General features: G+C 44.5%; 1 protein-coding gene across 5 annotated transcripts in view; it reads right to left on the bottom strand.

Annotated features, from left to right (window-relative positions):
- Nucleotides 1–12,663, bottom strand: part of USP22 (ubiquitin specific peptidase 22) — a 48,650-nt gene that overhangs the window by 18,331 nt on the left and 17,656 nt on the right. For 4 of the 5 annotated variants that reach the window (XM_075565842.1, XM_075565841.1, XM_075565840.1 and 1 more), the window contains exons 3-6: nucleotides 10,330–10,462; nucleotides 7,771–7,884; nucleotides 6,824–6,868; nucleotides 2,394–2,495 (exon numbers count right to left, since the gene is read on the bottom strand). In XM_075565842.1, coding sequence (XP_075421957.1) covers nucleotides 2,394–2,495; nucleotides 6,824–6,868; nucleotides 7,771–7,884; nucleotides 10,330–10,462 — 394 coding nt within the window. Of the gene's footprint in view, nucleotides 1–2,393; nucleotides 2,496–6,823; nucleotides 6,869–7,770; nucleotides 7,885–10,329; nucleotides 10,463–11,292; nucleotides 11,443–12,663 lie in introns of all 5 variants that reach the window. The other variant, XM_075565844.1, reaches the window with a different exon arrangement.

Genomic DNA, 12,663 nt, shown 5'->3' with positions numbered 1-12,663 from the left:
TCACAAAGTCACTTCAAATGCTAATCAGTGGCAGGCTGATCCATGGCTAATGCTGCGCACAGATCTCGGCACAGATTGATGTATGCTTCACGTAGACACACGGAAGCCCTGTCTGTGGCAACTCAAACCCCAAAAATGTTTATTCTGAGGAAGGGGCATAAAGTGATCTGAAGGAAATGTAATCAGCATTACTGTGCCTGAGCAAGACAGAAATAGCCCATCAACGCAGCTCTGCTATTCACTGCAGCTTACAGGGAAATGCACTGCAAAACACATTCAAAGACAGCTTCCTACAGCAAGCAACAAAGCATGAGATGTGACCCTTTACCCTAAACACAGTCAGTGAAGCTAAACTAGCTCTAAGAAAACAGCCATTGAACCTAATATAAAGGGGTGGAATCCTCCATCAGAAGAGTGTAGCGCAGAAGTATGGAAATATGGCTATGCGACACTGTTAGTTCCTGTACTGGATTCAAGACGACCTCTCCAGTAGGATTATACACCGACTGTTTCTGCTTTACTTGACATGGTGGTGTACGATTTGTGTGCTACACAAACATTGCGCAGTAACCTGCTTCTCATGCAGGAGTTATTCTCCATCATGTACACCATCAAATCTATACTGCCAAGAAAGAACAATGAAAATACTAAGGCACTGGTTTCTGCATGCACTTAGAGCCATTTGCAACCTTGGTGCGGAGTATGTGTGTTGTCGGCTTCCATAAGGTTCGCTCTGAGCATCTCTGACTTACTGGTGACTCTATATGCATTCCACGAAAGGCCATTAGGAATAGCTAATCAGCTTAGAGCAGAAATCACTTAGGGCTGTTCTATAGTGCGTGTGCGCGCGGCAGTAATAGTTGGCTGTGGTTAGTCAGCCTTTCTAGAATAGGACCGCGCACACACGGCAGTGAGCATGGAACCGGCCGACAGGGCGGTGGAGGGGGGGAGATTGGGAAAATAAAAGTTTCGCCCCGCTACCGCCGCAGTAATGCATGTATTGTGTTTAGAAAGGTTTGATAAAGTAAAAAAACACACACAGTTACCCAGTGACACATACAATTCCTTCCAAGACTGTCGCTCACAGCATACACACAAAAAGCGTGCGTCACATGCACGCGCGTTGGCACAGGCACGCGCACTATATTACGGGCCTAACACTTTCCAACTAAAACAAGGTAGTATCCCAGTTTAAAATGTCAAAAGCTGCTATGTCAATTACTGCGTGCGAGGTTGTCATGAGCCCATTAAAAATAAAATATCACAATATGCGCAAAGTGACAATAATAGAAACAGACAATGATCAAGGCTTAGTGATTCAGCACGGTGCCGACCCTCAGATTGAACGGGTTAAAATTGGGGACCTTTTACACTGCACTGAAGGGATTAAGCAGGGCTTCATAACTGCAAAAATGCAGGTGTCCTGAATATACCATATTGTAAATAACACTGCAAGTCTGTGTCCTGAACGGATGACCTCAGGAGTTAAACAAAATTAAGCGAAGCCAACTGACCAACACCCACTATATCATTCATCTGTTCTGAAGGCTGAGCAGATGTGCTTTTGTCTGGAGGTTTATGGCCGGATCGATGGCGAGACCTGGCGTCTCAGCACGGAGCAGAGGGGGAAGGACGCAGAGAGACTGCAGTATTCTCCCACTGCACGAGCGCGCAGCACAGACTCGCAGGACGAATCAGTGAGGGCAGCGTGACGTCACCTCCGATGAAATCGTTTTAAGAACACATTCAATGGCTGGTTGTGCAATGGTGAGAAGGGAGTGCCAGGGAACACACGCAACTCATTTGGGTAAAATTAGAACAGTAAAAATGAAAACCTTTGTTTTTAACCAGTTCACTGCCAGAGATCTGCAACACATTGCAAAGCAGTACATTGCATGTACTTCTGGCAGCAGAATGGTTAAGAGGGCCTAGTTCAATTCATGGTTGTGTACTTAATCTTAGACACAACCAAAAATTATTACTTACTAGTTAAATACAATAACCCCCCTGCTCCAAACCCTAAGCCGCAAAACATGCAAGATTTCCACTGAATGGGCAAGGAGTCAGTAAATCAGTTGTGAATGCAAATACAGACATTCCCCCCACTGCACCAACTAGAAATGGAATGGGGGAGGGAAGGGGAGGTGAGGGGTTTGGAATGGGGGAAGGGTGGTGAAGGGTTTGGAATGGGGGAGGGGAGGGGTTTGGAATGGGGGAGGGGTTTGGAATGGGAGAGGAGGTGAGGGGTTTAGAATGGGGAGGGAGGTGAGGGGTTTAGAATGGGGAGGGAGGTGAGGGGTTTGCGCTTGGCACCAGATCACAGACTGCACTGGAGAGAGAGAAGGATCAGTGTCTCACCTGGGTGAATCAGTGTGTTACTTATCCCTCCTTACCTATGGTGCAGTTTGTGGTTATTTTCCTCCGCTTGGGGTTGTGCCGTAGCAGCTCCAGCTCTCGTTTTGTTGGCTCCCACGTTGAATACTTCTCTCCGACTCCTGAACAGGTTAGACAACAGAATTTGGGTGCGGCAAACACTTAATTGTCATTTCATTGCAGCTAAGTTGGTATCAACATGTTCTGTCCATCAACTTGGATTCAGGTTTTGGATGTGCGAATACATTGTTTTTATTGTTGTTCAGAACAGCGCCCGCTGACCTTGACAATCTGTCGCATAAACACTGCTAGGAGAAGGCAGCTTCAGAGCTCGCCTGTTACTAGGAAACCTGAATGCGGAGATTGGAATAACTGATAAGACTCGGGCGTACACTGCTTACTTGCAAGTGGTGTTCCAGAGGTGGAAGCAGTTACAGTGCTGCTCCAGCTAAATACCCAGATACAGCAGATTGCGCACCGGCTACGAATAACCTCCCTGCATGAATATATTGAAGCAGCAACTGAATCCGGTTTCATGGGCAGACATTTACTTCACAGAAGGATTAGCAAGAGACCATTTTCTTTCTCCCTTTGCCATATTAATAATAAGCACCCACTCATTTGTTTAAAGCACCCTCTTGTATTGCCATGCTGTTTGCAAAGAGCACTGAAAGCAGCAGGTAAACAAAAAAGAAAAAGGTCACCGGTTTGCACACAGAAGGATGCGGAGAACAACTATCGTCAGGCCTGGCTCGACCAGACCATTCTACTGCGGTTAGATTGGACTGCAGGTCTACAATGTGAGCAGTCCTCTATATACATGCAGGTAACAACTACAAGACTCATGCTTACACGGAGCACAGAGGTATCAAATGCATTTAGGAAGCTGCATTATCAGGATCAGGTAACCCCTACTACAGGAGTGGCCAACTCGTGTCCTCAAGGGCCACCAACAGGTCAGGTTAATGATATCCCTGCTTCAGCACAGGTTCTCAATCAGAATGACCGCCACTGACTGAGCCACTTGTGCTGGAGCAAGGATATCCGCAACACCTGATCCGTTGGTGGCCCTTGAGGACTGGAGTTGGCCACCTCTGGTATAGTCTGAAACACAGGTCTTTGCTGCAGGATTATGGGCAGATGCAAGGGGACAGGTACCACGAAACAGTTGTAGTATCTTAGAAAAGCCTTTTAATTCCTTAGAACAGATTGCCTGTATCGTAATGTGGAAAGGATTAAACAGAGCTCAGACTTCCTCGGTGCTGGGTGTATACAGCGCAGAAATAGCATTGTGCTGGAGAAAAATAAATTATACATACGCAGTGAAAAAGGGGGAATACAAACTGTATTGCCGTAGGGTTTATACGCATTCTGCATACCACAAGTTACATTTTAATAGGCCTTTGATCTTCATTTTTAAGAAAGGCCTCTGCTAGGAAGTCCCCCAAACTAAATAATTCACAGCTACGAGCCCAACAGATTCCCAGAAACAGAATAATCCTGAATACTGGCTCATGGGAAGGGATGGGGGGGAGAAGCAGTGTCACAGTCACCAGTTCCAAGAAATGATTACACATTTGATGGTTATAAAAGTGGACATCTAGGCAAAACTGCATTATCCTACACTTCTGCAGAGCGTGGCTCTGGTGTGGAGCGTGGTTAAGAGGAGATAGAGGCGTGGGCGGCAGCATCCTTGAGGCATCATTTATATTTCATGGGGTATAGAGCAGAAGAAAATACATATGCAAACTGACTAAATAACCTCTAGAGTTAGCGGGGGGGAGATTCAGGGAGGCCTGTTGCGAGGGTAACACACCTGATCTGGCGATTACTGCCATGAACCTGAATGGCAGTTAACGCCCCGCAAGCGGCCGTGCTGTATTTCCCCTTTGGGTTCTGTATTGCACAAGCCATCTGTCCGCATTGCCACCGACACGGTTTAGGTGTCAAGCACATCGAAAGCAACTGCAGAGTTGTGTCAAGGATACATATACTATATAGATCTGTATATCACACTGCACAGCTAGTCACTACTGAAGACTGCACCTTGAGCAAACACACACTTATTTCTAACATATTGCAAAATGTGTTGAAACAGGTCTGCAACTATCCATACCAAAACTGTAAATAGGCCTGTGGTAGTGAAGCGTTTGTTAAATGGAAATGCAAATGCTTACTTCTATATTAAAGCTGCAGCTCAAGCTGCTGATATATCTCCTATTTATATAAATATAAAATAAATATAATACATAATTTTTTTCCCCCATTCACTATGTGCATCAATACAATCTTCACACTAACAAGTGATTCGCTAACTTGCAGCTCGATCCGTTCTCCTGTAATCACTTTGCTCTGTTATTTAATTCCATTATTGCTGCAAAACAGTACCCACGATGCAAAGTTGTGTGTGGAAGATCATGTGACCAGGCAGTCACTAGATACAATTGGTGTAGTACAGCTAGAGAGGCTCTGGCTCTTGAGCCCTACCCCGTCTCAGAAGAGGGAGGGGATGTGACTTTGTAAATGGTTTCTATAGAAACAAAAATGCTTGCTACATTAGAATACATTGCAAATGTCTTTAAAAATGAACAAAAAAAGGCTACAAGTATTCTCACAGTACAGAACTGATTTAAAAAAGCAGATTTGATGGAAAGAATAGGTTACAGATTAAATACTGCTCATGTGTTCTCTGCCATTTGGAACTTGTTCTGTGACATCAAAGGGCGAAGAGAACAGAACACAGCAGCAAAAAAAAGTGAAGAGGCTACAGGAAATGAACTAAAATCATCTTTATTGGAGTAGTAGCAGCATGTCCCAGAATAAAAAAAAAACTATTATTCTGTGACATTACTAAATTGCACTACTCTATACCTACAACAGCCGGGTCTGGCTTAAACACGCTCTTATACTTTGCCCCCAAGTCTTCAGCTAGAGAGAAAAAACTCAAAATTGGCTAAAAGGAGAAAATAATGCAAACTGAAGCCACATGTGCATAGAACCATTGTTAGAAATAGTGGATCACCAAATAGCATGGTCAGGAACGCAGGACTTGGTCATGCAGATCATCTCATGAAGCCATTTGGGTCAGTGCAGATTCTGAGGCCCACAAACCTTGCCCCATGCCAACTCGAGAGAACAGCCTGCAGCGGATGTCAGGAGGGTGCAAAACAGAAATGTGCTCCTTCATCCAGAAGAGGAGGTGCATGCTGGCATTACACGCAGCCACCGTAAACCAGGAAGCGCAGACATGCACAGCTCGCTTACGCCATCTTAGATTTCCATAGGGCCTCATCTACTCCTTCACCGAGAGAGGCAGCCAACACATTGCTCAGCAATCTAGCATGCATCAATGGCAGTGGCGGGGTTAAGAGGGGCAACTGATTGTAGATCACGTTAGTGCTTCATGAAATAGGGTGCGTTGGGAAGGCCAGCACACGTAATGCAACTCTCCAGCCTTGATACAGTCAGAAGTATTAATAAAAGCATGTGGACATCCATCAGGATGCGGCCAGCACTTCAAGTCATTAAAATTACTTTCAATTGACTTTCTTTTTGGTTTGCTTGACTATTGGCTTCTTTAGGATTTATGCAGCCACCATTTATTGGGAAATACTCTGGGTCCCAAGCTTTTAGTTTTCTACCAACATTAAACCAATCCCAGTAACAGGCTGAAGGTTACCGATAGCGGAGGAAACCATTGAACCCTCAAACTCGTGATTTCATCATCACGACCCCAATTGTCATCTGATCCTATTGTAGTTCCTGGGGATTTTATCCCATTCCCTAACCCCCTCCCACACCCCTCACCCACATGAGCAGGGGATGGGGGATAAAAAAAGAATTCATAACATCCTTGACATACAGTACTTCCACTGCAGCCAGGGATTCTGGGTAATGACATGCAAATGAGCAGTGTCACCTATTGCTTCAAATCCATTTTAACATGGAGCCCTATAAACTTATGCCTGCCGCATTACACAGCTTTTCAGCATCCTGGGTTAGAGAAGTGCATAGCTTTACTGGCTATTCACAGACAGCCGTTTCAACCTTTTGGGTCTCAGCGTGAGCTGAGGGGTCTCAGTGCACTAGCCTCGCAATTTGAAGCTGGGATAGGTGGCATGTCATTTCCCAGAATCCCTGGCTGCAGTGGAAGCATTGTATGCCAAGAGATAATGGGGAGACACAGGGATACAGACCTGTCTGACATGTCGATGTGCTCACACGTGATATTTGTATGTGCTGTACACTGTACGGTGATGGGTGTCACTTTTTTACCCATCATAACTTTTTTTAACGCGCATCCGAATCCTTGACATGTATTAAACATTTATATATTTTTTTTCTTAACACAGAGCTTAAAATCCCTAACCATTCATGTTGCTTAACACTGACGAGACATTACTGCGGGCAGGTGTGTATGTGAGCAGCGGTCCCAGCGCAGGCCTCTTACCTGTCATTGTATACTGGTAAGGAGAAACCATGTTTGGGGTGAAAGCTAAAAAAAAAAAAAGAAAGAAAGAAAATTATGAAAAATTAAACTGAACACCACGTGTGCATATATCAAGATTCTACCTACATGTGTGCAAGAGGCGAAACACACCACACACACACCACACACACACACACACCCCACACACCACACACCCCACACCCCACGGAGAATCTGGTTACTCCCCTTACAACTTCCTCCCAATGGGGTCATTTTACGGCCTACTACATTAACCCTCTCGCTGTCAGTGGGGACTGCATTGCCGAGTCCTCTGGACGAGGTCAGTTAGGAGTCTCTTGGGGAACATTCCGCTGCTTGCTAAAGAGGTTATCCGATGGTAACCACACTACTGCAGTGCCTTTCCAGATATAAACGGTACAGCTCGTGTACAACTTCCATCTGAATTTACGCCGCAGCAGCAGATTACAAAAAGGACAAACAGCTCTCAAAAAGGAGATACCAATCTCACTACTAATTAGCTTTCTCATTCACATGGAGGGTAGAAAAGCAGCATTATGGTTTTTCCATATATGATTTGTTTGCCCTCTTCCCCATTGGTTGGAAAAAATGGCACAACTCAGTCTGAAATACACATCAAATCTCTAAAGTGACAGGAAACATGCTATATGCAATGTTCTTTAAAAAACAAAAAAAGTCCTTTTTTTTTTTGAGGCCTTCAATTCTGTACTAAAATGTTACATAAAAATAAAATAAAAATAAACACAAGGACCTAAATTACTTGCAATAAATAGCGACCTGTATGGAACGCACAGTGATCTTTTATTTTAAGGCCCATACAGACGCTTTAGCTTTGGTTACTTGATGGATGAAAAACTATTTAAGAAAAAAAAAAAAAACAATTATAAATTTGAACTAATTTCTTCCCAGAGATAAAAGTGAGACCAAACCTTGCAATTTCCAAGTCTTCCTTTGTTCTTCTTTGGCAATTTGCTCGATATCTTTGTCGTATATGTAATCTTGACACATAAAGCAGTATATACCCCCATACAAGAGATCTATGGCTGGATAGAAAGATAGTATTAAACCAAGGTTACACAAATAGAAATATCATGTTAGGTAAAAAATAAATAAAAACCTAGTACTTTAAGAGCATGGCCTTTTCCAACTACAGGGACAATATTGTCCTACCAATTTGTCACAGGACACAGATGTCTTCATCCAGGGGTTCGACTCCAGACCTCAAGGCCTCCCCTCCCCCCAAAAAAGGGTCATGTTTTAGGCTATCCTTGCTTCAGCACAGATGGCTCAATCAGTCCCTGGTTCAGCACCTGGAGGCTCAGAGGAGCAGTCTTTGACTGAGCCAACTGTGCTGAAGCAGGGATATCCTGAAAACCCACCGTTGGTTCTTGAGGACTGGAGTTGAGAATGCGCGTCTTAATCCCTTCACTGGATGCAACAGTTCTCAACATGAATTATTCTCTTACTTTAGCCAAAACCCAGCACAACCGACGAAGATGGGTGTAAATGTTATTTGTATGCACAGTCTCCCCTCAGGTATGCGCCATAGCAGTTTGTATTCTTTTTTGCCGTTGTGATATATTGGTTATTGTGCTTTTTGACATTTTACAAATCTTAAAACTATGAGGCCACAATAGAAACACGGGCTCCCGATTCATTGCACTTCAGAGGCATATTTCTACGTCGATTCAAAGCTTTATCAGATCGAAATGTTTACGCTCCAAGCACAACATACCCTGGTAACCCACCACACCACGCCCCAGGTAATATCATGGGGGCATATTCTTAGTTTAAGCCCTGAAACTAAACAGATGCTTGAGTTTAGTGCGACATTCACGTTGGTGACCATTTCAAATAAAGAGCATCGCAGGATTTATTCATCCACAGAAATTGTGACCCGTTTAGGTATCCCTTCATTGAGACACGTCACTGTGCAATAATAGTACAGCTTATGGAAATCACTTTGGGGCTGCCAGCATACAGCTTTTTTTTTTATTTCAGTGAATAAACAAAATCTATTCACCATCATAAATCAGAACCAGCTAAAAATCTTCTACATGGGTTTCTCTGGCTGCAGAGAAACTCCCACTCATAATTGCCATGGCAACGCTCAGTTCTGCCTCAGCACCAGCAGCGGCATGCACTTCAGCCGTCTTAAAGGGCCCGTAAAGAGAAAGTGTGTGTGTGTGTGTGTGTGTGTGTGTGTGTGTGTGTGTGTGTGTGTGTGTGTGTGTGTGTGTGTGTGTGTGTGTGTGTGTGTGTGTGTGTGTGTGTGTGTGTGTGTGTGTGTGTGTGTCAATTTTATACACATCAACAAGCAGCTACAAAAACAATTCAGAGAAAGCTGTAATATTCTGTGCAAATGTACATTTTTATCTGCGGGTAAAGAAAAAGCAGACACATGCAAGGTAGAACGCAGTCTAATGGGAGGCAGTGTGTCATTATGATTTTCCAGCTGTCGGTAGCACTGACCCACTACTGATGAAGGTCAGGTTTATTTTAAGTTCAAGGCAGTACTTGCCATTGTATTTCTGCGTTTGCTACAAAGAAGAAGAAGCCTAAATCATGGTGTTCAAAGCATTTTTCTGAAAACTCCTTTGGTTTCTGTACCAGCTCTGCTCTTACGTTTAGCGATTTATTTGCTTTATTTAAATTACTAATTGATCTAGTTCTGTGTGAAAGGGGTTGGTAAAAGCACGTATTGCTCTTTTTCCAGGAGTAACTGTTCCATAAACAGATGTGCCAGCATCGATCCGTTTGTTATATTCAAGACCAAGTCCCTGCATCAGAAAAAGAGCAGACTGCGCCAATAACCTGCACTCAGCAATATCCCGCAGACTGCGCCAATAACCTGTGCTCAGGAATATTCTTCAGACTGCGCCAATAACCTGTGCTCAGGAATATTCTTCAGACTGCGCCAATAACCTGTGCTCAGGAATATTCTTCAGACTGCGCCAAAAACCTGCGCTCAGCAATATCCCGCAGACTGCGCCAATAACCTGTGCTCAGGAATATCCCGCAGACTGCACCGTGTGTTGGTATTAAAGACTTCAGCTGCATCACAAAGTTCCAACTCCAAAAAGCTGGTGGCTTTGGAAAAAATGGACAAATGTTGTCCCTGAGCACACAGTGTATTAGGGGTGAGCTGCAAGCATTCTCCTGGTCTTCCACCCAAAACAGGGCTGGTGGTGGGTGGGTAAAGATGGGAGGAAGGTACCACACACACTTACTACCCTGGGCGTTCTCACAGAACAGTGGAAACCGCAACATTGTGTCAGCTGCAACCACCATCTTCCTTCAGTCATGAAGACAGCAAACCGAATGGTACCAGTACATTTAAACCACTCAACAATGTAAGTATTACATTTAGAAGCAAACTTGTGGGAATGTCACAGTTCTGTATCCAGACTAATGACTAGTATCACATCTTGGTTACCAATATAACCTGGTCTTGACCCCCTCACTAACACCTTGGGTAACCAGCTTACCTAGGTTGTGTCTTTTACTCTTTGCGTGCTCGTGAATGTGCTTCTTCGTAAAACAGCCAAAGAACACACAGTAGAGGCAAGAGTGGAGTCTGTTCAGGTGGGCACCGCACATGTGGCAGATACAAGACTTAGCCTGAAAGTAAACAGATAAAGAGCATTACAGCAACATGTTATTTCCTTCGATTGTTGTGTGCTAAAGGCTTGTGCCGGACAGCGTTTTTGCAGGAATTAATGTGAACGGTATAAAACAAATACTCATCCCAGTTCCAACCCCGGGGTTGCCAACTCCAGTAAAGAGCTTCCCACAGGTCAGGTATTCAGGATATCCCTGCTCAATCAGTGGCTCAGTTGAAGACTGACCCACCTGTGCTGAAGCAGGGGTATCCTGAATAACTGACCTGTGGGTAGCTCGAGGAATAAAGTTGGCTACCCCCTGTTCCAACCTAAATACTACAGACACAAAGGAAAGCATTGGCAATGACATCTGACAACCAGGCTCACGTCTGACGAGAAGCCATCCTAACCATCTGTATAATACAAATAAAGTGCACACTACTAATACACCAATTAGATGCAGTTGCCTGACGTTAATTAAAACGAAGGGATGGGTAAGGCATGCTAATTTGCTCATGATCTTTGCAGGGTGCCGCTGTGCGTACAGAGCCGCAGGAAGTTGGCCACATTGTGCAAGAAACAGACATCACCACTTTTCATTCATCTATACTTCTTCCCAGCACCTGCCAGACACGGACAGCGAGAGTCAAACATATACGTATCACGTTAGGAAACCAAAAATATCACGAGAATGACCAACGCCAAAACGAAGCATCTGCTTAGAGAAGAAAAATATATATATACCCAAAATATGCAGCCACCCTTCTTCCAAATGTTTGTACTTCCAAACAGAAAGAGGTGGGGGGGGGATTGTTCATGATTTATTTTGTATTAGAAAGTGCTGCTCACATCTGCTGCTGAAGCTTGTAATGTGTCCGTCAGAGCGCCTACAAAAGTTCTCCTGCAGCTTCAACTTATGTATTCATGGAGGTGGAAATCATTAGGCATTATTACATCCCACAGCCGCAGTGCCCTCCGCCGAGACCAGCGTCACGCCGACTGATGGAAATGCCCCACAAAAGCAGGAGAAAGAATAGACCAACAGAAAAAAAGAAAACGTTAGCTTGGAATATCCCGAGACTATATTGCTTGCCATACAGTGAACAGTGAGCCTACTGGGCCCTGCCCCCAAACCACATCAAAAAGACATGGGCTAGCAGGTTACCAATAAATGTAAATCTACTAGTGACCCCTGCAAATAAAACAGAGTATAGAGGAAAAGGAAACTGCTTGAAGCAGTACACCAACCATCAAAAAAAAAAAAAAAAAAAAAAAAAAAAAAGGGGGTTACGCCAGGTGGGAAATTTTGACAACAATGAACAGCAAAGTATTTAGTTGTCATGTTGCTAATAAAATTTACACTGGTAAAGTAATAACAGAAATCACTGCGTGTGTGTGTAATATACCTATATCTATCCATGCAGATCTATCCCGAGCACATATACACAAGCCATTTCCTGCAATGCACCACTGCAGCAGCCAATTCCATGAGAAACATCGTGATTGCCAATTCCGCAGCAGTGTTCTAAGATCGAGTATAAAATCTATTACCTTATACCTCCCCATTCCCCCGTGTCAGCAAATCGTGCAAATGTTTTTAATGTCCTATTAGGTAATGTATTGATCTCAACACATGACTTGGAAGGAATACTGCAGGCAAGCGAGGCAGACAAACGTTCTCCATGACGGTGAGAGAGATGACCTCTCCCCCGGTTGTTTCAATATCTCAGGACATTCGATTTTATTCTTCATGCAAGGATACATGGTTCAATCAAAATGAGCAAATGCTAGCACAGGGTTGGCCAACTTTTTTCCGCAGGAGTGCCAATAACTGGGCACACTTTTTGGTAGCCCACTGTCCTACTGCAACCCCCCCTCCCCCCCACCCATATCTGAATTCCCACCCCCTCCACTCACTTGATCCCACTTCTAAGAATGTTACCTTGGGGGGTGAGGGGGGGGGGGGCTCCGGTCACACAGATGAGAGCTGGGGCCTTGTGGGCAGATGCGCGGAAGTTGGGCCTGACGGGGTGGGAGGGGGGTGAGAGGGACGCACAGCTGAGAGCTGGGGCCCCGCAGTTTACAGAGACCCTGAAGAGGAAGAGGGAGAGAGAGGGAGAGAGGGAGAGAGGGAGAGAGGGAGAGAGGGAGAGAGAGACAGAGAGAGAGAGAGACAGAGAGAGAGACAGAGAGAGAGAGAGAGAGAGAGAGAGAGACAGA

This window comes from Ascaphus truei, chromosome 11, assembly GCF_040206685.1.
Source record: "Ascaphus truei isolate aAscTru1 chromosome 11, aAscTru1.hap1, whole genome shotgun sequence".
NCBI classification, from domain to species: Eukaryota; Metazoa; Chordata; class Amphibia; order Anura; family Ascaphidae; genus Ascaphus; species Ascaphus truei.
The sequence above is the reverse complement of the archived record's forward strand: the minus strand, read 5'-3'. Positions and strand labels throughout refer to the sequence as shown.